We start from the raw sequence: 25,113 nt of genomic DNA on the forward strand, positions 1-25,113 counted from the left end.
GTAAGCCACTAAGCCTTACAAGAGCTAGGCAGATTTCCTCGAGACAAATAAACCTTTCATTTTCAAATAACGCCACCTAAATTGGTTAAATTATCTTCGAATAAATATTGATAATAGTTCGATAATGATAAAAATATTTCCATATAATTTTGATTCATAACTATCAAACAACATCCTATAAAAAACGTGAAAATCCGTTAACCCGCTGCTGAGAAAATTTGGCAAGGTGATTGGTAGACATAGACAGTGGACAGTAGAGCCAGTGGTAGTTCGCGATTCAGAAAATACCCAATAATTTCTTTTTGCCTCCCCGAAATCGTGATTTTCAACTGTCCCTAGTGATTGGTTCCACATGGTTGGATACACATGGATCGCATCTTCAATACGCAATCTTTTTACTTAGTTCTCAATCTATCTTTTTAATAGTGGATTATCCACAAAAAACTCTATATGTAACTAAAGCTATGCGAACACTTCAAACTGCTAACAAAGATGTAATGTACTGTGACCTTTTACAGAAAATTTCTTTAAACTGCAGAGAAAAATAATTATACGCTTAATTTCGTAAAATTTTACGCATTATTAAATTTCAGAAAAACTCTTCATCTATTTTAGAATCCAAATTAGTACCTAACAACCAATTTTGTTAAGTAACAGCTTGTTGAGCTTTAGTTCAGCCGAAATTCACTCTAAAAAAAAGCTTATTGTTGAATTTTTTACTTGATATTTGGGATTTTCCGATATGATCATAGTTCAGACGCATTTCTACAATTAGAAAGTTCATACGATTTTATCAGTTTTCCAGTTATGTTTGCCCAAGAAGCCGGATAGTATCAAATAGTCATTTGCCCAGGATGAGATGACCGAATTCAATGGGGCTGGTGTCATCGAGCAATGAAAACTTTGCTAACTGGGTTTGCGTACAATAATTTTTATTTACAATACAGTTAAACGACATATTATTTACTTCCATTACGCTTATTAGTGGTCGTCTGTTTTAGAAATTTATCCTAAAATATATTATACTAGTAGAGTAATGTGTTAGAACCTAGATATTGCATCGTCTGATTCTGGACTAAATTAATATCACTTTTTCAACTGTGCACAGTTACAGTGCTTACACAATATTTTGGACGTTTGAATTTTCGAAATAATTTTGTCATGCGTCTACATACTCAACTATGTCGTCTATTTTTACAGTAATATCACTGCCACCTGAGTGCTCCGAATGGTCGGAGTTTGACGTGGAGGTCTCAAAATCAACTGTTTGTTCCTGGCGGAGCGCTGGTTTTGGTGGCACTTTTTTAATCGGCAGCGAATATTCGGGAATTTCCCTACTAGTAGTGGTCGGAGATCTGTCCACATACCTGAGTGACTCAAGACCTATAATGACGTTTGCTGTGGTACTACTGTTACTACTGCTAGTACTATTACTACTTTTTGAATTTAAAATATCAGGCAAATTTCTCGACGTGGTCGGTTGTTGTACGATCGAACTTATATTATTTCCAATGGCGTATGGTGTTATAAGGGTACGCGTATTATCTGAAATTAAAATAAGCAAGTCATTAGTTTGCGATAATTCAAGGATTATATTCTTCTACCTTTTAGTATAATCTGTACGGGCTCAGAGTAGTGTGAGTCATTTAAATCCATTGGTGCAGAGTATTCATTCACGAGCAAAGGTTGGGCCGCACTTGTCAGTTCAGCATATATATGGTCAGAAGTTGCAGGGGTTTCGATCACGGTTGTGCCGTCTACAGGCACGGACGGTTCTGCGTACACGGTTTCGAGTGGTGTATTGTTTGTGCTAGGAGCTAAATGACGATATAGAATATCTGTGAAAGCTACAAAATCATCGCCACTATTTTCACAATCATTCAAACGTCGTACGATTTCGCCAATCGTTAGAACTTTCTCTGTCTCTGTGGAAGTTCCTTCCATAAGCTTTCTAGAATAAGTAAGAATTTCTTCGTACATTTCTGGTGCTTGTTTTTCTTTAATCTTTTGCAAAGTTTGATGAATAATCAATTTATCTTCTTTTGTGAATGATTTGGACGGTTTTTGAGTCATAGTAAAAGAATCATTCGAAACTATATCGGCTGAACTATTTGATTCTCGTCTACATACTTTACAAAATACAACACTCAAGCTTATCACAATGCAAACAATAACGATAGGTATACCTATCAAAATATAGTAGTAATAGTCGTTATACTGGATTAATTCGATTTCATTAGGACTAACAAAGTGTGGCACAACTTTTTTTTCTTTTTGACTACGAGAGCAGTCGATTGTTCGAGTCGACTCATCGCATACTTGTTGTATATACATTTTTTCATTGAAAATCGTTGCATTGAAGCAGTATTTCAACGTTTCATCTATTCGACAATAACTCTCCCGAAGCAATTTATCGTAGTCTTTAAATAACAGCTCCTTTAGCCAAGTTTCATCACACGTGCACAGTTTATTAAATGATATCTCACTGATGGTGCAGGTAGGATGTTGGGTAAAACTAAAACTACGTGATGCGGGCTTCGTGATTGAATTGGCATGAAACTGGCAGACCTTCGATGATGAACTTCTTTCGATTGTAAAGTAGTTGAACTCCCCAAACGAGTTATTTGTGATGACTACATTTGTCCAGCCGGGTTTTTGGACAAACCAATTTTTGCCAGTTTTTATAATCTTGTTGTTGATTATTTGACTCGAGATTCCTGTAAACTTGATGGCGTCATCGGCAATATCGTTTATACTGAAAATAAAAACAGAAGTTGCGAAACTTAATTTGTTTTGTTAATACTAGGTTGTCCGTTCTCAACCCTGTTTTTTTCCGTTCTCAACCATGGAATACATTTCATTGATGAAGAAAATCAGTTGTGTATATCGGCTCATCACACCCAGGAGATTTTATAAGCTTTACTTACATTCCTATTACTAACGTTAATCCCATACATTTTACTTGAAGCCAAACAATGCGAAATACCGTTTCGAATGGCATTTGCTCGTTGACGTCACAACTCAAAAGCACGTGTTTTTGCCAATTTTTTACTAATACTGACAAATGTCTTGTTCTTCCCCATCTGTATATATTTGTTGCATTGCAGACGACTCATACGATGTGCTTGAAGGTTCTGGCTGGGATTCTTCCGTTAAAAGATCGCTTCTGGAGTTCATCCCCTCGTATTTTTTACAAATGGGAAATCTTGAGTTTTGAATATGTGGTTAATCGAACTACATTCCCAAACCAGTTTCATGACTGTGTGTTTTAATCACATGTCCCAAAATACGCATGCTTCTGTATGTATATATTTGAACCGTGTCAAATTGTCAAATGCTTTTGATGTTGCTGTGTTTTCGATACATCCATGATGGAGGAAATATAAATATCGAAACATCGACTGCGACAAAATGTTTTGCCTTTCTCCTAGAAAGGTATAGCAATCACTGGAAAAACTATAGGTATAAAAGTGCTCCAAAGGGCCGAATGTCGTATATCACTCGACTCAGTTCGACGAGCTGAGCATTTTCTGTATGTGTGTGTGTAACGCTCTCCCAATCTCACTCGATTTTCTCAGAGATGGCTGGACCGATTTCAATGAAATCAATTGCAAATGAAAGGTCTATTTGCCCGATAAGACCCTATTGAAATTTATTGTTATCGGATTTCTAGTTTAGAGGTTATATATCAAAATGTAAAAACCACGAAACATCGATATCTCAGAAACTACGCAACCGATTTGAACAAAATTAATTTCAAATGAACGGGCCACCTAAAAAACCCTAAACTTTTAAATTTCATTAAGATTAAACATGTGGTTCAAAAGTTATGGAAAGAAACGTGTTCTCGAGACTATTTAATCTCACTCATGTTTCTCAGAGATGGCTGGACCGATTTTCATAAAATCGGTGTCAAATGGAAGGTCTAGTTGCCCCATAAAACCCCACTGATTTTTTTTGCAATCGAGACTATTACTTTGCCTGTTATGTTTAAAAATGTGAAATCCAGCTATGAAAAGTAAAATATTTACAAGACTACTTAAACTCACTCACTTTTCTCAGAGATGGCTGAACCGATTTTCACTAAATTAGTGTCAAATGAGAGGTCCAGCTGCCTCGTAACACCCTAGTGAATTTAACTGTAATCGGACTGTAACTTCGTCTGTAATGTATCGAGATGTGAAAACCACGAAACTTCATTATCTTAGAAACTACACAACCGATTTGAACAATATTGATATAAGATGAACGGGCTAGTTGACGGTTAACTGATGAATCATGATTGAACAAGTGGTTTCATAATTCGGCTGCTCTATACGTTCCTATTTCATTCGATTATAATCGAACTTAAGCAACCGTTATATATTAAATTGTTCAAACAACGAGTCTATTATCTCCAAGATTACACAACTTATTCAACATAACTAGCGTCATACGAACGAGTTATCTCTTAAACTTACAAACAACTAACTTCATAACAACTTGATATGTGGTTCAAAAGTTATGGAACGAAAAAAAAATTCAAAGACTATTTAAAACTATACCTGCTTTGATCAATATACGTGGACTCAACATAATTTAAATGCAGTTTCGTACTATTTGAACGTTCCCGGTATCGCTCGTGATGAAATTGTTCGAAATTGAAAGTCATTTCTTTTATTTCTCTATTTCTTAAGCACTAACATTACGTCGAATTTCATATTTTATACTTCAATTACAACATCAATATTTTAGAACCCAAAGAGTGAATATACTTTTATTGGATTGAAGCGTCCATGTAAATCTATTTTTACAAATAATAAGTTTGAATGAGAAAGGCTGGGTCTGACCGCTAGGTGGATTAATTTAGGTTTTTTACTGACGGATCACTTCGTGATGGGCCTACTGGTTTTGGTATTTTCAATATTCAACCGTCGCGCACAAGCTCGATAATTCTGCATTTGTTTACGTCGCAGGACTGGCAATCCAGTACACCCTTATAATCGATTATCGAAAAAATGTCCACGGATCATTATTTTATCTTTATGCATAATCTGCGGATTTTCTTGGGGAAAATAAGGGAACATTTTAGTGCTTCAATCGAAAAATCTTTTCATATTACTTTAGTGTGGGTCCCTTCTCACTGTTCGGTAACGGTCAATGAGAAAGCGGATACTTTGGGTTAGGTTGCGGTGCAAAATTTATGAAAGACCAATTGCTTTCAATGAACTTTGCATTTGTACGTCAGACAACGATCATTAGCTGGGTAAACTCTTGGGCCAAAGGGGAACTGGGAAGGTGGTTCCAAGATATCGACGAACCCGTGGTTCAAGGGATTGGATTATTAGTCGGATTGGTCGAGATTTCATTAGCGTGATGTCTCGTATTTTGTCAAATCACTATCGATTCAACACGCATCTTCGCCGTATTGAGCTCAGGGAAAGTGGTATCAGTACCTGTGGTAAAGGTTATCACAACATAACGTTTGCGGTAAAAAAATGGACAAAAAATGCCCATTTTTCATGGGTTTACCTTTAATCGCACTGACGAAACTACTCATGCATCATCAATCATAGTAACCCATGAGTTAGCAAAAAAAGATCGACAGCTCTATCAGTCAAACTCTAACTGTGATGGCGAAAAAAGTGAAGCTACTCCGTGCAGAAGTGTGCGCGTTCAAAGAACGGTACTCCGCCGCGTCAAAAACGGACATCGTGTGACACTTTGTGGACGCCGGGTATGCCCGTTCCGGCATTTACAACGATCAGAGCATCGAAAGAAAACCCGGTTCCGGACGGCCAACGACCCTGAGCGATAAGAAGCTTCAAAGGATGCTGAAGAGGAAGACCGAGGGAAAAGTGGCTAAATCGCTGCGTGCACTTGGCCGGGAGGTTGGTGCATGCGGTAAAACAGTGAAAAAGTATCTAGAGAACATGGACATACATGTCAGGAAGCGGCATTCTCGTCCACTGGTCTCGGAGCGACAGGCAATGACGCAGCGACAGCGGTTGAATAAGATGGTCAAGTCGATTCTCCCGGCGAATCGCGACGTGGCAGACGACGAAACCTATCTCATCCTGGATGGCAACGACTGGCAGGGAACTTCGTATTTCACCTCTCCCACGAAGGAAGTGAGCTTCGAGGTGAAATTTATTTTATACACCAAGTTCTCCAAGAAGGGCCTGCTGTGGCTGACAATCAGCGAGAAGAGGATGTAAAAACCCCTCTTCTTTCGTTCCGGGCTGGCCGTGAACGGGGAAATTTATAGTACGAAGTGCCTGTCAGAAGTTGCGTCGTTCATCAAGAAATACCATAAGGGCGAAGACACGGTGTTCTGGCCAGATTTGGCGTCGGCACACTACTCAAAGCGATCGTTGGAGGAGATGGAGTGGCTGAATATCGATGTGGTACCGAAGTCGGTGAATCCGCCCAACATCCCCCAGCTGCGTCCCATCGAGAATTTCCGGGAAAACTTGAAGCACAAGATCTATTCCAACAATTTTGTCGCGAAAACGGAGGAAGAATAAATAAAAAAAGAAGTAAGAGCTTAAAAACAAGCCTACACGCATGTTTTTGTCCGCCATGGCGAATTTGTTAGTTTTGCTTTTCATCACCATCTGAAAAAAGTCCATTTTTTACCGCAAACGTTAGACCAACGTGACGCCAGGTTCAAATTAATATAATCCCTTGAGGCCGGAAGTAGACAGCCAAGGAATTCCTGTTCGTGGTGTCACCAAACACGTTTGGACCCAGGATTCGGAACCAGCAACCCAGACCCTATATCCCAGTTCATTGTTCTGCTGACCCAGGACACGAACTGACATATGCTGTTTATTATATATGGCGCCCCCAATAACAACAAATCCGTGATTTTGAAACACATGCTAGTTTTAATTTTAGAACTATAGCTCGTAGTCGGCAGCGAGGATAACAAATTTACTCTTAGTTTGTAGGATTCCTTATAAAGTAAGACACTAGATATAACTAACTCCGTTAAGCATTAATTTGTTGTTCCGCATAAAATGTTGTACATATGTACAAAAAAAAAACATGTCGGCTCAATCAAACAACGTTCAGAGGGCTGGCAAATGATCAATTTGAAATCAATAAAAAACATTTCAAAGGTACCATCGCATTGTTGAATGCATCTCTACACAAAAAAATTATAAATGAAGTGAAATTATAAACCTATCAGAAAATTATCTGCGAATTGGTTCTCATAATCAATAAGTAATTACAACATATATTACAAATTTACCTGAAACCTTTGACAATTTTAGATTAGATTCTTATAAAACTTTTTACACAAACAAAAATGTTAGGTATATTGTTCTTATTTCTTACTATGAATATTTCTGAAATAAGCGCATACATTTTTGCATAAACTTCACTTGAAAGAATCTAAATACTCTTGTTATATTGAAAAATTGACTTAGAACAAGTTCTAGGAAGCTAATAATTTAAAAATGCAACGACTAGATTATGAGAAAAACATCGTACAACAAGAACAACTCATATGGAAAACCTTATGTATAACAATTGTTTTAGTTTAATTATTTTTCACAGTCAGATCCTATTTTTCTTACTGTATCATGGGCTTGGTTCATCTTTTCATGTCCACTACCCTGCCAAAGACAACGTGAAAATATCATCGGTAAAAACGCTTCAAGTTATTTTAACCGCAGAATATTTTTAAACCTTCCAATTAGTCTCGTGGTACGTTGCTGGTCTAACAAAAGCCAGTCGTCACAGGTTAATATCGCGACTCGGGAGAGACTGTTAGTGTCAGTTGGATCGTAGCGTCTAGCCCTACAATTGTCCTGTACATTAAACAGTTGGCTGCGAAGTCTGTTTATAATAAACAGAAGGTCATGTTCCGAATCGAAACAATTAGCACCAAGCCTTTGCTTTTTAACCGTATAATTTGTAAAATTACCATGATACAAATTTTAAAATAATGCCATGGTAAAAAAAGACATTTCTTACCCCACACAACCAATTAAAGGAAATACTTACACGTTACTGTGCATATTAAAGTTATTGAGGCCGCTATCCGCAATAAAGTTTGTCTCGATCTCTTTTATTCTACATCTTGTCATGGTGAAGTATCTACATAAAAGCTGTAACAAATGCCAAACAAGAAATGAATTTATTCGAGGAACAATATAAATTTTACTATAACTACCTTTTCAGTAATAGCTTGTGACATTAACCTGTCTATTTCACAGTTTTCAAATATCAATGAGTCTATCTTAGTTACATCAAATGCTTTGGTCGAGATCTGTTCAATTGTGGTATTGACGAACTGTATCTGTCGGAAAGACGCTCGAAGCTCGGATAATATTTTTATTCCACTATTCGTAATGTCCAGCTGTAGAAATACAACACAGTTTTATAGATAAAGTCGTATCAATATTTCTATTCTTACGTACTTTAGTCGATCTTGATCCTTTAAATGCGTCTTCCTGAATCCGTATATCTTTGACGTTATTCAAAAGAATTTCGCTCTCGGGAACGGAGAATGCACCGGGCATTATTATAACCTCGCCGGCATTAGTGACATTAAGTTTAAATTCTTCTGTAAGGTTAGTATAGCTATTATTTCTTCAAACGACTTTGTTTTACTTATACTTACGACAAAATGTTCGTTCATGAAACACCACAGTGTAAATATTGTATACTTCCAGCTCCGGGTACGTACCATTATTCAAACAAAATGCTTTATTCTGAAATTCCACATGCCTCAAAGCGTTACTACCATCAGCGTCACCCATGATTAGTACGTGGTTTAATAAACTGTTGACGAATAGCTCGGAGTCAATCATCAACCGCGCCCCTCGAGCCTTAAGTCGTAAATCAAGACTTTTTGCTTCTCTAGGAATGTAGTATTGATTGGACAATGTTGTCTGCAAAAGAAATAATATGAATTAGCAAAGAAAATATTCATTCAGATTTATTTAGGTACAAATTGTGCTCTGCTTATTTATAAGACTCACAAAATTGAAAAGTAGTGGTTTAAAATGAAAGTATAGTTGTTTGCGTTTTTCATAGTTGCTGGTGAAAATGAAGTTCAAATTTACTACGGGTAAAAGACGGCTTGGTGTAGAAAAGTAATGCGGGCGGAAATGAGAGAGCTTCTAAACGTTGGCTTATATAATTCATCGTGAAACGAACGCATGCATTGCTCTTCGTATGCGTACTTCTGTTCTGACTGCAATTCAACGCATGTCGTTGACAGCGCCTCGTAATTGGATAATGCTGTTCGTTGAAAACTTCCTCATTTTGCGTTTCTTCTACAAATCGTTGCTTCATGAAAACATCGTTAAAGAATAACAAATCTAAATTTCGTTTAGTTAGTTTGAAAACATGTAAAAATCTTTGTGAGAACATCGAGTAAAATTCATTTTTTGGTTAAGTATACATCTAGCAGCATGCCTTCGATGAACATGAATGTACATTTTCATGATTCAGACTGCGTGTTAAATGTTTTATTTTCTATTTTTGTGATTTTTCCGGTTCTCTGTTATTCGTGTACGGAATGTTTGTATTGTTGGGTGTTTCAACAACGCAACCGGTAAGTTCACTTTGAACGTTATGTATAAAGTTTATTATAACAAGTTCTCAGAAAATTCAATTTCCGTGAATAATTTCTGTAATGCGAGCTATATCAGCCGTATGTAGAATTTCTAACTGGAAAAAGCTAGTGTTGACTCTACTTTGGTTACTTTTTTGACAGAACTAAATGCTCAATCGGTTAGCTACTAAAAAAGCATGGTGGAATTGCACATGAAGCAACAAATACAAAAAATGGGGATTGTCATCCAGGTATCCAATAGAAAAGACTAACGAAAAGTAAACTTTCTTCACACAATAACTGGATCATGGTTGGAAGCCTTATGAGCTTCACCTAACAACGATATTGTCTTGTTAGTAATTAAATACCGGTGTTTTTGCTTCCGCTCTACAGCGAACCCACATTTCGTCCCCTTAATGCTAGAACTAGATAACTCGGAAATTGACATCTTGAGAAAAACGAATTTGAAGATTTGATCAATGTTGGTGATGACGATTCGACTACTAAAATACATCAAAAGTGATATTTTAAAATTTTATCAATGCCCTGAATCATTCAAATCTCTGACCAGATATATTTTTAATGTCAGTGGGTGATTCGAGGAAGAGAAAATTCAAAAAATTAAAAATTAATCCGAGTTATCTAGTTATAGCATGCAAAACCATATGTTTTTTACTGGGAATTTTCGAGTTATCTAGTTCTAGCATTTGGATGAACAGGAAAAAATGTCAAAAACTAATGCTTTTTTAATAGTTTTATTTATCTAAACAGTCTTGTGTTGTTCATACAAACAATTATGTCTCGTGTTAACAATAAAAGTTATACTGTGAGTTCGGTTTTGTTCTAAAAATCTTCATCCTCTTCACAGATGATCGTCGTTGACCTCATCGTTCATCAAATATTCTAATAAAAATATTTGAAACAATCTTCGAGAGCTGTAGGTAATAAATCTAAGAGAGACTTAAGCTCATTATATTTTTCTGTTGAAATCGGTATTGATGGACAATAGAATTACTGTATTTGTCTCTGTAATACTCTTATGCTTTGCTTGTTGAAACCACCGTGACAAATTTCTTTCTGGTACGAAGTGTTATATGCCACTTTGAATGGCTCAGATTTTAAGAAACGCATCCATGTCATTTCAGGCCACAAAACGACATATTTGCAGAAGTTTTTTTTGGGTAGTCATATTTTGTTTAATGAATCGTCCGTTTCTTGCGACACTGGCTCAACTTGAAATTGCACATTCTTGAGTTTTTGATGGCAAACGATGCCGAAAATATTGTTGAGTTTCATCCAACGAAACCCCGTTTGAAAATTTACAAAAAAGTCAGAGTTATGTATAGATGTGCCTTTGTAGCTTAATTCGAAACTTTGCTAGAAAAGTAATAGAAATAAGGCTTTAACTTGTACAACGTGCTTATGATATGTGTATGATAATCCCTAACATGTTTAATGGGAATGGCAAATCTTAAAATTTGCAGTTATCTTAGGAATTAAAAAATTTTCGAAGCTAATGTTCAAATGCGTTTTTCTCGAGGCTATGCATTTTGAGTGGTAACAATGTTGCACAAAAACCGAAAAAGAAAAGAAAATGTGTTGTGTCAAGGCATGAATCGAGTTAGATTTGTCATTGTTTTTTCGCGTTACGATCTATTTGTTGGAATATTCTGTTATAGCCATGAAAAAGTCAACAAAGAGCCGAGTTATCTAGTTTTAGCACAAAACACAGTTGTTCTACGTTGAGATATCTAGTTTTGTAATTGATGAATAACATTTTTTCTTGTTATCGTATTTCAACGAGTTTTAGATATGTTATAAAGCTCGACGCGATAAGTATGATGGCAAAAATCGACAAATTTCGAGTTATCTAGTTCTAGCATTAAGGGGACGATTTGATCAAACTGAATTAGAATGGGTCAGTTTCGACTAAGAAAATCGGTCTTTGTTCGCATCTGTGCCATTTCAGTTACTTTAAAGAAAGTCTTCACATTGATTCGGAGAACTTATGTCGAATTCGTTTATACGGCAGGACTATACCGCCCCGGACTACATTTTGCAGCTGAAAAAAAAACACTTTTCGAGCAGTTGCAATGGTGTGCGTAATACCGGTAATACCAGAGGTAGCTGTCACTTTGTTTTGTTTTGGTCATTATCGCCATTGTCTTTTTGTCGCGTTTGGCTACTGTACGGATTCGGACGATGATGATTCCAAAAGCTAAAAAACTTCCTTTATTTCGCAAATGTTTTGACAAAATAAAATCCAACCTTATTTTTGACACGCGAAGAACGATAATCAAAGCAAACCGATTTCGACACACTTTTTTCTGATTTTGACACATACGTGTGAATGTGTTGGTGTTTTCAAAACTGCACTCTGTTTCTTTCGCGGACTGTCCGGGACAGAAAAAGGGTAGTCCGGGATAGTCAAGAAAAAAAAACAGCTATAGGACAAAGTGTAGTCCGCGGGGTAGCTACACCGCAAAAACGAAAACGACATTAATGACTGTTGCAGAGCGCGATCTTGAAGAGCATGTCATGAAATCCAATAGTCGCGATGAATACGGTCGATATATCGTCAGATTTCCGTTTAATGATATGCAGAATAATCTCGGCGCTTCTTACAAACATGCAGTGAAGTGGTTGGATGAGCTAATGTCATCTGGCCAATGGCCAAACAAACGTGAAGAGTATGCTGAATTTCTTGCAGAGTATCTCGCACTCGGTCATATGAAGAAAGTGATGTACACAAATGAAGGCTGTTATTATACATATCCCGTATAATCAATAACCATAAACGGATGGTAATCCATATGGTTTAACGAAACCCCATACAGTCGGGATCTTATCCCGAACTAGTTGTTAGGCACGTTTTATGGTTATTGATTATGCGGGATGCCTTATCATGCCGTGTATAAGTCATCCTGTTCGACAATAAAATTATAGTAGTGTTTAACGTCTCAGCCAAAACTACCTCCGGCATTTTACTTAACGATACGCCTTAAGTTGAGACTACGGTATAGAGACTTGCTTTCGATAATTTTAAAGTTTTGTACACACAAGTTGGTATTCACAACTTCACGAGAGAATGACTGTAAACATCAGAGAATTTTGTGGAGATACAGGGTGATTTGAGAGAATGCCAGCTTCAAACGGTAACATACGAAAGCATTGATGCGATTAGCAAACGATGTAGGCACCGATTTTCTTCTGGTTGCGCAAGTATTAAGGTATGATCGTTGCATAGACGATTTTCTGACCGGTGGACCATCAGCTAACGAAGTAGTTTGTCTCTACAAGAAATAATTGGATCTCTTACGACAAAAAAAAATTAGTATACACAAACTTTGTCCCAATAGTATCCAGGTTCTAGACGCCATCTCAACAAAGCTACATGAGAAGCAAGTCAGTTTCTTTGTTGGACTGTATGTGTTAGGCTCTGATGAAAAAATTATCTCCAAGTGCCAAATTTGTGCCAGGCAAAATCCAGTATAATATAGAGTATAGAGTAAACCCTGCACCAATATTCTCTACGGTAGAAGTCGACTATACTGAACTTTTATGTTGAAGTAGGGGCACTAAGTGCTACAAAAGCTATGCAGCAAATTTTGTATGTATAGTCACGAAGGCGATTTATTGCGAACTAACTTCAGATTTCACAACGGAAAAATTCATAGGTCGACGTGGCACACCCAGTGATACAATTTATTCGGACAATGCCAATTGTTTTGTAAGTGCAAAACACGAGTTGGCTACATTGTTTGAAGTTTTCAACACCCAGTTACATCGAAAAAAACTGGAGGAGTTCTGTAGTGTGAAAAAATTTGTGGGCACTTCATCCCCCAAAAAGCCCCCACTTTGAAAGAGTGTGGGAAGTTGAAATTAGGTCCATGAAACATTACTTGAAGCGTGTTGTTGGAGAAACGAAATGGCGTTCCTTGTTCAAATGGAAGCCATACTTAATTCTCGGCTAATGTGTCCGATGTCTGATAATCCTGCACCCTACCTGGAATTGCTTATACTTTGTATTGATGGTGACCAATCAGCCCCGTTAGTATGTTACCAATTAGGCTCTCATGTATTAAATATGAAAATTACTTAAAATATTAGAAAATAGCATTTTGGTGAGAGTTTGCATTACACATCATAAAACTAATAAAATGGAGTAATATATTGTAAAAATAACGAAAGTCTATTATCTCAAATGTTACATGACTTATTAAAAAAAAAACTAGTGTCATGCGAATGGGTTGTCTCCTAAACTCACAAGTAATTTATTTCATATTAGTTTAATGTGCGGATTAAAAGTTGTGGAAAGAAACGAAACACAAACACTATTTAAAACCAACCGTTTGGAACAAAGTGTGTGGCCTCAGCATCATTTTAATTTGATGATAAACTAGTTGAACGTTTCGCGTTGCTCGGGATTAAAATTTTCGAAATTAAGAAACATTTCTTCCATGACACTACCTCTAATACTAATTTAACGTATATCACAAAAGATCAAAATAATGATCGCAGTGGTCCAAATCTTACAAAAAAAATTTAACGTAATATATTTGAGAAGTGAGTTATGCTGAATAACTAACTTCTCAAATATTACGTCAAATTTCGCACATTATACTTATGTCGAATTCGTTTTCGCGGTGTAGCTACACCGTCCCGGACTACACCTGGCAGCTTCAAAAAAAAAAACATTTCCAGTATAGTTGCATTGGTATGCGTAATAATAGGGATAGCTGTCAATTTGTTTCGTTTTGGTCATTATCGTCATCGTCATTTTGTCTCGTCCAAGTTTAGCTACACCGCAAAAACGAATTCGACATTAATTTGTTACTTCAAACACAACATCACTATTCTTGGAACGCAGACACGGGAAATACCATTATTGGATTGTATTTGGAAATTTTATGATATTTTCCAGAAACCGGAATGGGCAATTTCGGATTTCAAAATGAAATCTAAAGTTAATTTCCGGCCTCTGTGCTTCACGAAAGAACCCTAAACGATTGCTCTCGAGCGATCGCAACGATTCTTTCAAATGTTGGTTGCTTGTAGGTGAAATCCGGCTACTCCACGTCGTGCTTTCACCGTGATATTCCTCGATGATTCTTGGTGATTTCAAATATCACATGCTAATGCACCATGCTGAAATTTCTGTGAGCATTGATGATACCTACCTGCTCCGGTGAGCAAACAGTTGAACGCAATCTAAAGTTCATTTGGATTTAATTTATAATTTTGTATCACTGGCGAACTTTTCGCAAAGGTTCTCGCGATACTGTTGAATGCATGTGAGCTTGGATACAATCAATATTATCGTGTTTGAATCATTCAGTGTCCTTTTATGCTGCAGTGATATGACATTGTGACGTAGATCCAAAGATTAGTTTTTTAGTACGGCCCAAAAACGAATGAATTTCTCACCACTTTTGTATTGAAATGGGTGCCTACGTCACTTTGTTTTTTTTTTTTTGATTTTATACAACGTACGAACAAGTAACAACGAAAAGGAAGATACCAAAAGATAGGTCTTCGAATGTTGAACAAATTGGCATGAAAAACCCATTTTCGAAAAAAATTACGTTACTTTGTCATCTCATGGCAGTATCACTTAGAAGCGAAGAACAATCAGCAGCGTTTCTATGGAAAACTTGTACGCGAGTGAAAGTAAGTAATTGGACGATACCTACATGATGAATCAAAGAACGCGTAAAAAAACTGCGTAAATTCCGGAATATGCGTAAAAAGTCGCGTAAATTCTGCAATCCGAGTGAAGAGAAACCGAAATGCGGGTAAAATGAATACCGCGTAAATTTCGGAATTCGCGTAAAAAACCACGTAAATTTCAGAATCCGCGTAAAAAAACGAATTTCAGAATTCGCGTAAAAAAACCGCACAAATTCCGGAGTCCGCGTAAAAAGCGACCTTAGTGTAGTACTTTTGTTCCGTTTTTTTTTTAATTTAAATGATGTAAAATTGAGTTGAACAGCTTGTTTTACATATTTTATACTTTTTCAGAGGATTCTGTTAAAATGTGTTGTATGTATACTGTTTTGAAAAGTAAAAACTGTCATAATTTCGTTTAGAAATACAGTAAAATTGCTTTTTACGCAGTTTTTGACGTAGTTTTTTATGCGACTTTGTTAACGCGGACTTTGAAATTTCCGTGGTTTATCATGCGGTTTGCCGAGAAAAGTCGGGTTTCATTTGAATTGTTTTGAACAATATTTTTTCAAATTGTTTACTCATACATTTCATTGACATTCAATTGACCCAACTCAAAAATTTTACTAAGTCCCAGGATGTCAAAGTTCAAGAAAAATGTTTTGAAATAACAACAGATCTCGACGTTCCAAGCATTTTTAAGACATTTGGTATAAAAAAAAAAATTCGACCATTACATGTGCAATTTTCATCGATCATAAAAATGAAAGTTTAAGGTTAAGGTTTAAGGCTCTTCTTCTCGAAGTCCGAATAAAATCAAATTTTACATGGGGACTTTTTTTCTGGAAGACAAAACATCTAAGCATTACCGCTAAACAAAGTTTGAAGACATAATTTTCCCTATGCATTCCATATATAAGAATAGTGATCGATATTGGTCTTAGGGGAAACTATCTCCCCAGTAGTTTAATTGGCCAAACCACCATGCCGGAGGCATCGGAGATTGCGGGTTCATGTCCCGTCTGGACGAAATCAATTTTTTCTAAGTCTAAATCACCCCTCAGCCCGTGTTTATTTTTCGCATCCTCGAAAAAATCACATACATTGCCTACTTCATAACTTAAAACAATTTTAAGACAGTTAGAGCGAAAATGGCGCAGAAACTCCGTGAAGGAACTTGTTGTCGACGAACAGCTAAAACCGACGAAGGTGTATTAGTTTTCATTATTTTATAACACTGTTTTTATAAAGACATGAAAAAACAAGTTAAAACTGATATTTTTCTGCTATTTTTTAACAATAAAATACCGAGAAAATTTAAGAAATATCATCGGATAATCAAAAGTTGATTTCGAATGACCCTGATAACATCTTTGAAGAATTGTTCGCATTCTCTCATCAACAAATTTTTAAAATCTTGTTATGACTTTTGATTTACATATTTTTTTTTAGACCAGCAATTATTTATGCTGTTCCGATTTGATCAAGCCGTTGTTTAACAAGGAATAAAATTCTGAGCATGAGTTTGATGCGCCCTTCCTGAATTACACATGTAACGAATCATCGACAAAAATCGTTGCAATCCTGAATTGCTACTATAAGCTCTCAATAAGTTAATTTAAGTAAAACTATTTTGGTTTTTTTGATGTTCTATGTTCAAATCCTTACGAATGGTAAGTCTTAATTGCGAAAGCAAACAAATTTCAAAAAACATTCTCAAAGTGCAATAAAAGCTATATTATTTCTATTTGAGATTTTTAGGCCGAAAAGTATCATACAATTTCATAGCTAAGAATTTCAACAAATTTCGTTCAAATTGGTTAGGGGCCGTTCCTAAACCACGTGGTCATGAAGAGGGGGCGGGGGGTTTGTCAAAAGACCACGAAAGACCACGCACGGGGGTGGAGGGGTTAACTAAATGACCACGCGGTCTTTTTCCTTGACTTGTAATTTATTATTGCCACCAAGTCAAGAATGAAGCTTTTGAATTTTAGAAATATAGAATGTACTGAAAGTTTAGTAATAAAAATGTGGAAAATTTAGGCGAATTTTTGGCACTTGACAAATGAAAATACCACGTGGTTAAAGTCGCAAGGGGAGAGCGGGGGGTTTGGCCAAAAGACCACGAAAGACCATAGGGGGGTTCGGGGGGTATAAAAAGTTATCAAAATATGACCACGTGGTTTACAGCTTTTGATTATCTGATCTCTTGACAGTGATTGTTTTCTAGGATGAAGGAAAAACACACACAAACAAAACATTTTGAAAACATATCATATGCATAGAAACATTGGAAAACATAAAAACACTCATAGGTTCGTTTATCTTAAAAAATAACTTCACAGTATAAATGCGAAGAATGTTTTCCCTTCTTAGATGAAAAAAAAAAAACAAAATGTTTCCCTTCAATTTCGTCATAAATCTTGTGTAATAAATGTAATGTAAATTAAGTATCTGTTAACACAAAATGTTTATAATATTTGCTTACCTCACTGTCAAGTAGTTCGCAGTCGATCGTAAGGATTGGCTGATCCAAACAGCTGCACCCCTGCTTGCTGCATAGGCTTTGAGATCCAGTTCGACCGCTATTACTACCTGTCGATCGTTGGTATCGTGTGAAGATAGCTGATTCATTGCTGGGTGAACTGTTCGTGACATCTTGTTTATTCAACTGGTTGACAGTATCAGTGTGCAAATTAGTACTACCGTCAACATTTCTAGCACTTGACGGTATTTTATCGCCAAATGCATTCTCAGTCGTATTTTTACTATCATTGTCATAATATAAAAAAATAGAATTTTCTGTATCTATTTTGGTGATTTTACAAACCAACACGATGATAACAATAAGTTGATGCTTGATTGGGCCCATGCTTGCTGAGTGCAATGTATAAACATACGATAATTCTTTATTGCTTTAACACATATACTACTGAGTATGCTTCACGAGAACATCATCTTTCGATTTTCATTTTTCTTCCAAGCACCATTAATTGATAAAGTTGAATTTTACAATTCGCCTATCCACCAGCAACAACATTGACCGCACTTTACCCCATAAGCTAGATACTTTCTTTCGACGCTTTCTCATTTTTAATTACACTGATTGCGTTATTTTCAGATATATTCACATACATTGAAACACATTCTTCACTGAACACTGCTGTATGTCGTCATCACTTCACTTGACTACGGGAGCAACAAGTTCTTTCAATTGATAAGAAAGCACACTACTGAAGAAACTCGCTCATATGTTTGCTATAATATCGACTGTCGCACATTTGTTGCTCTGCAGCGATCTGGGGAAAAGAAACACAAAAGCCTTTAAATTCTCTTCGTTTCCCATTAAATGATTTATACCGAAAACTAACATTCGTACTGAAAGAAGTCGGAAATTCGAGTCTTAATTCGTTATCCCTACAAAATCAATGAGAAAATATTTGAAATATAGCCCACTCTATGTTAGTATCCCATTATACTACTGTTTATTGCTTGAAAATAAGTTGCGTTGCGGAACCGTAATTTCGCTGGCCGAAAAAGTACCAGCACAGCGTTTGGACTATAACTTATAGCGAATAAATGCTTATACACATAAACAGTTAAGCTACTGACTGATGTTCGGTATCGTTTCACTTGAACATTAGAAGCACGAGTAAGAGAGGGAATGCTACATTCGATCGTTTATCTGCCACACTAAACAAAATATTGTTTTTTCCTTCCCTATTTTTGAATTCTGGCATATGGCTAAAGATTGCCTCTTATTCTATATACCATATAGCACGGTATTCACACAGAGAAACCCGACCGTTGGTCCGTCAAAGTGGCATCACCTTACGCTTTTGTTTATCTTACGATGAGCTGTTATTTGCTAGTGTTGATAACATGATGGTAGTTCAAATCAACCTAGCAAACGTTTCTAGGAGAACCATGCGGTTGATGAAATATCGCAGAGCTCGCTTTCATTATACAACAGTAAAATGGTTTAACTCTAAGCGTTCATACAGCGAAGAATTTGATATCATTCATTTGTAGGTAGGGGTAAACAGGGTAAGACCGCCCACCGTAGTTTTACTACCAAGTTATAAAATAATTGAAAAATTTCTTTAACGTGTCTATTACAGTATAATTACATAACATTTTGCACGTTTTTCTGTTTTGATAGTGCACGAACGGTCGCAGAAATAATCGAAAACAACCTTTCAGCTGGCAACCAGTCAATGCGCTATTGTTTTGCGGCAACGGGACTTAAGGTTTTTCAGTCTAAAAATCTATTGTTTTGTTCGTGAATATACGTTTAATCGCTTGCCTGAATCTATCTTCTTTCGGAAATATCGAAGGCCGTGAGTAATCTTGTAATTTTGACTACTTTTTCGGTCAAATATGAAAATGCTCCACGGGGGGTAAAGTCGCCCACTATACAAGGGGTAAAACCGCCACGAATCCAACTGCTTGTTGTTTTACTTCAAGACCCAAATGCCTCGACACTACAAAGGGAATATTTACAGGATCAGTAAAGCAACTTCAAGCCACATAAGACATCGATGTTGATCGACCATTTTCGATTTGGTTAAGCTTTTCTAGTAATATATTTTAACAAGACTTATTTTTGAAAAAAGTAAACCTGTGTGAAAATGGTGTTAATGAACCAAAATCATTTTAGAGCCAGGACGGTGTGTTTGATAGGTATGACGTCTCCGGCAGAATTGAAAATAGTAGTTTTTTACTTTCGAAAAAAGTACACACTCTAAAAAAATTTAAAGAAAAAATATAGAAATAGAATTAAAAATATTTTTTTTTTCAAATTTTTTTGAAAAAACATGTTTTTGCCTGTAAAATCTACAAAAGGTAAGCTAAAATTTTATGGTTGTTGGATCATGGAGTAATAGAAATATGAATAGCTTAATTTTTGTGAAGAATTTTTTTTTTTGACGGTTTATTTGGTGTATAGAGTCGTTGGTAATTTTGTTCTTCAAAAAAAAAAAACATAGAAAATTGAAAATATAAATAAAAGAAATAATAATTATTAGTATTTTTCTATACATAATAAGTCTTCAAAAGAATTATACAGATAGGTTTAATGTGTTTTAATTTTTAGCTTAAAGATAGGTATATTATGAATTCAATATCTTGAAAAACCCCAATTCTGAAAAATATATTTATTTTGAAAACCAAAAAAGTTACCTAAACATTGATTTGAACTTGAATATTCAGAAAACGAAATAAGTTAAAACTTAGAAAAAAATTTTTTTTTTTAATTTTTCACAGTGTATATTTTATTTCAAAAGAAAAAAAAATACCATCTACAACTTTGTCAGAGACACTATACCGATAGAATCAACCGTTTCGGCCCTAAAAATATTGTTTCTCCTCAAAAAATGGTGGGCGATCTTACCCCGCTAATGGGCGGGCTTACCCCGCATGAAAAAGATCTGTACATTTTCAATGAATTTTTAAAATTAAAAAAAAAGCTGGAAAATAAACAAAAATATTTCAGTTCTTATTTTTCAAATGCGGGTATTGAAAAGAAGAACCTCTTAGCGAAGAAAAAATGAAATTGCAGCCGCAACTTTTTTTTCTATAAACAGAATTGCTTAAGGGGGCGGTCTTACCCCGCTTACCCCTATTCTGCTTAAAACCGGAACGTACGGAAAGCGATTTATGCTTGATGCACACATAAACCACAAACGGTCCATATTATATTATGAGCATTGAACTATCAAATTCCTGTCTGGAGTCGACAAAAATGTCGTATAGGCTTTTCATTCATTGATTCATTCATGTTGCCTGCAACTTCCGTGAAAATATGATCTTCATTCTTGGATGTTCCCGAAAGGAGTGTAAACTTTTTTAATATGAGCATAAACAACTGAATGAATTTAAATCAAATAGACTGGACAACACAGATATTTTTATGTATGCCAGACGAAAAAATCTCATGAGGTTTTTATCAAACTCTTACACAGCAATTTTCACGGTGGAATGAAATAGCAAAGAGAAGTATGAAATGTTGCCAGAGCTTTTTTTAAACCTTATTGCATAGGTTTCTTGTATGGTACGTTTTTGGCAAAACATTATTGTTTACAGTTTGAATCGCTAATTTTAACACAAGTTGAATCGTTTATACTGTGTAACTTACTTTGTTTTTTTTTTTTTTTAATTTCGTGATTTCTGCAAGCTCCAAATTATTTACACGTTGTTAGTATGTACTAAAGATCATATCTAGTGCAAAAGACCCGAAAAAAAACACAAAATTTTAAGTGACTAAGAGCGATCATATTTTAGAATTTAAAGTATCGCAGCTTTGGTTGTGGAAAAATTGTTCAAGAATGGATTGTGGCAGGTAACAAGTGATGCTTTGTAGAAAAAAAAAATAAAAAACATGTTTAAACAAAAAAATGAGTACCAATTTTTGAATTACACAAAGGAGAGCTGAAGTTATTCTCTACTTTTCGTGGCAACTTGAGGTTTGCAAAGCAAAGCCTTGATGCTACATTCCGATTCAAACCTCAACCTTCTGTTTTATTGTACACACACTTTGCAGCCAACTTTTATTTGAGTGCATTTTTGAAATTGAAATTTTCATGGTCTTCATTATTATTCCATTTTTGTGATTTTCAAGTTTCCACTGTAAAGAAGTAAGAGAAAAATTCAACTCTATTCTTATATGAGTCAGTCAGTTTTAAATACAATCTAAGGTTTCAGAACTACAATATTTTAAATAAAGTGCATATAGATAATAAAATTATGCTTAAGTCTAGACAGTTTCTGCAACTGTGAAAACGACTCAGTTTCGGCTCCAGTGCAAAATGTAATTTTTTTATATCATCTCATTTTTTCTGGAAATTCGGAACACATTTCATATTACCAGAAATTTATTAAGTTTGAATCGTTCAAACTCCAAAAATATTTTATATACCACATCTTTTGAAAAACTAGTCGTGATAAAAAAACCAATAGCCCAAAATGAGCATATGTGCAAAGTCATCGAATCGAATCAAAATTACAAAACAATAAAACTATTAAGATTGTCACATTTTGCTTCGTAGTTCTCAGTAGCCTCATTAACTCTTGATAATAAAGTTTGGTTTTGTTTTGGTTTAAATTTTCAAGCACAGATCTTTGTTTATTCATAAAACAGTGCAATTATTAAGAAATGTGAAAATTTCTAATATGAATGTAACATTAAATGGTATGCGGTCGGGCATATTGACTAGTATTTCCAGAGATGTGCGATTAAAGTTTACAATACCGGTTAAGTTTTTTCACAGGTATTATTTTCAAAACCTGAAAGGTTCAGAATAAAATTTTAGACAGTGTTGGTTAAAAATAATAATTTTAATTTTTTGAGAATTGCCACATCCATGTACTCAATTTCAACTGAATTTAAAACAAAGATTTGAAACGTGTAACATTATAAAGCTATCCAAAAGAAATTAAATTCAAAGTAATATTAGTATACTTCGAACTACTTTGAAAAATTAGGCGAAAACATTAATTTTTGTTTTCGCCATTTAAATTTCACCAAGTTTTTAAATTTCTCATTTTTTTTACCTTAAACGATATTTTTTCGATATTGAAGATGGTATGCAAATTTTCCTTAAAGTATCAGGGTAAACCGTGTAAATTCTAGGGATGTTTACTTTTTATTAAATGAAATCCCAATTAATCTTGTTTTTGATTTGAATTAAAATTAATTCATGTATCCTATCTACGGCATGACTTTTGTTTCGTCTTCTCAATATCGCACATTAAAAAAAAAACAATACAAGAATGTGCTATTGAACCAAAAATAGATTTTCTATTTGAAGATCGCCTGCATGAAATTTTGGTAACATTCACTTCGTAGTACAATAATCCAACCGCTGTGGTTTGTCATGTGCTATCCATTTCAATACCATCACTTGCCGTATACGGCTTGCAGCCAGCCAACCATTTCCGGTGACAAATTTATAAATTTCAATTATGCGTCTCCTATAGTGTTGTTTATTTTTTTCATTCATTTCTTTTCGTCGCGCGAGTGTAGCATACGTACTAATTCTCTGTTCCGTTGTGTTCTCTAGCTATATACAATATTGAATGAGAAGAACCGCTTAGTTAAGTGGTACTGGTTTAATGGACGTTTGATCTTTCCAACTCGTTTAGTCTCGGAATAAGGTTTTTACGCAGCTCGATAACTTGTCTGTACTACACGTTTGAATGACAAGTTGCACTAGCTTACAACTTAACTAATTCAATTGAATCAACTAACTGCCAATAACGAAATTGATAGTAAAGATGTCCCCAAATCCCACACTGTCCATAAATCTCACACTGCAGTTATTAATTATAGATAGCACTATTTAAAATACAGCGAGTTTTCTCAGTCACTTATTTTTTTACTTAGTAGAATGCTTTTTGAGTTGAATACCAGATATTTTAACTGCAAATTAACTGCAATAACTGCCTTCATTTGAAAACTTCTGTGCAACGATATCCATTGACTTTCGAGGCCTATCCCAGTCCTTCACTCATTTTTATTCCTTATGTACCTATTCTGATTGTTTCTTTATTTTTCTGAACAACGATTCCCACGGATGAAACAGAGAAGACGATGAGACCGTAGTCAACTTCTATGCGCTTACGCCTGCCCAACAAAGTGAACTGAGCTGAAACTTGGCTGCGCGAGTGATATTTTCGTGAGAGCGGCTCTCCACAGCTGCTCAAATCTAGATTCACATCATCAGTCAACTCAATAAAAAGGAACGTCAAGCCAATGTGCACTTTGTCGTACCAATCAAAGGCAATAGCTAGAGCTAATATCAGCTATAAATCTAGCTTATGTCACATTTGAAAATTGAATTGAAACATTTTGCAGCCAGATGTCTATAAGAATTTAATGTTGCACTCGACAAACCTAATGAGCTACGCTTACCGAAAACCTAGTTCTTCGAAATGTGCCACGTTCTTGTTAATTGCTATTGTTGACATAGGTATATAAAAATCGATCCACTTTTTCATTTCATTAAAATTGAGACTGATGTCTTCATTTTTCATGTATTCCAATTCGAAGACAACTACTACTTGACGGTCAGTAACGCTGACGGAACATTTGACGTTGGTTTTCATCTGCTTGCAGACAGTTCATTTGTAAATGTGTTGTGTCAGTTCAAACTCTCCGTATCATGCTCAATGTCCAATGGTACAACTATTTGACGAACAGGATGCTTTCATCGATACACACATTTTTAAATTAGGAAATTTTGTAGATTCGAATGATTTTACGTGAAAGATAGTAAGAGAAATAAACAAACAATCATTCAATACGTCATACTTAATATTTATTATATAAATTTGATTCTCTCTAGGTACTTAGAATACCGGTTTTGCATTTACAGAGTTCAGGTATCATAAGAGTCTATTGTATGTGTTTATTTATATCTGTATGTACATACATACGTCATTTATGCTCTCCGCATCATTCAGAAAAGTCTAATACTATTCATTATGTAGCAAATTCGTTTCTCCCCTTTTTCGTCTCTCATTTCATGGGTATAGGTCTAAACGATAGCTAGACAAGCACACAAGTTGTTTTATCACTAGATCGTATGAATAATTCCACAACTTCACACTGGTACCGTACAGAATGGGCTTATCTGAATTTATTTTCGGTTGTCCACGTATTGTGTATTTATTGTTATTTTACTAGACGACACCAGTGCAAAGAGTGGCTAATAAGTTTCATTATTTTGTTGTATTCAGCTTCATGGGGTTGTGTAGTAACGTACATTCGTTTCCATTAATCTCATCAAAATCTAAAAAATCATGACCGCACTGAATTGGAGGTTGTATCTATGAAAATGTTAAAAATAATGAATGGACTTCATTGTACGTATTACCGTAGCCTGGTATCTGTT

General features: G+C 35.4%; 2 protein-coding genes across 8 annotated transcripts in view; one reads left to right on the forward strand and one right to left on the reverse strand.

Annotated features, from left to right (window-relative positions):
- Window positions 1-25,113, forward strand: part of LOC129718291 (E3 ubiquitin-protein ligase highwire) — a 71,797-nt gene that overhangs the window by 26,428 nt on the left and 20,256 nt on the right. The window lies entirely within an intron of this gene.
- On the reverse strand, window positions 912-23,881 carry LOC129718292 (uncharacterized). Of its 3 annotated transcripts, none has more exons than XM_055668927.1 (8): window positions 23,749-23,881; window positions 17,709-18,519; window positions 8,615-8,885; window positions 8,412-8,557; window positions 8,165-8,350; window positions 7,996-8,099; window positions 1,605-2,755; window positions 912-1,545 (listed from the first exon to the last, which is right to left on the reverse strand). In XM_055668927.1, exons 2-8 carry the CDS (start codon window positions 18,090-18,092, stop codon window positions 1,160-1,162), a joined length of 2,628 nt encoding a protein of 875 aa, XP_055524902.1. In that variant the 5' UTR covers window positions 18,093-18,519; window positions 23,749-23,881; the 3' UTR covers window positions 912-1,159. The 3 variants fall into 3 exon arrangements, with proteins under 3 accessions (XP_055524902.1, XP_055524901.1, XP_055524904.1); XM_055668926.1 differs by having other exon boundaries at window positions 23,628-23,864; XM_055668929.1 differs by lacking the exon at window positions 23,749-23,881 and adding an exon at window positions 18,592-18,634.

Source organism: Wyeomyia smithii, chromosome 1 (assembly GCF_029784165.1).
Source record: "Wyeomyia smithii strain HCP4-BCI-WySm-NY-G18 chromosome 1, ASM2978416v1, whole genome shotgun sequence".
Classification (NCBI taxonomy): Eukaryota; Metazoa; Arthropoda; class Insecta; order Diptera; family Culicidae; genus Wyeomyia; species Wyeomyia smithii.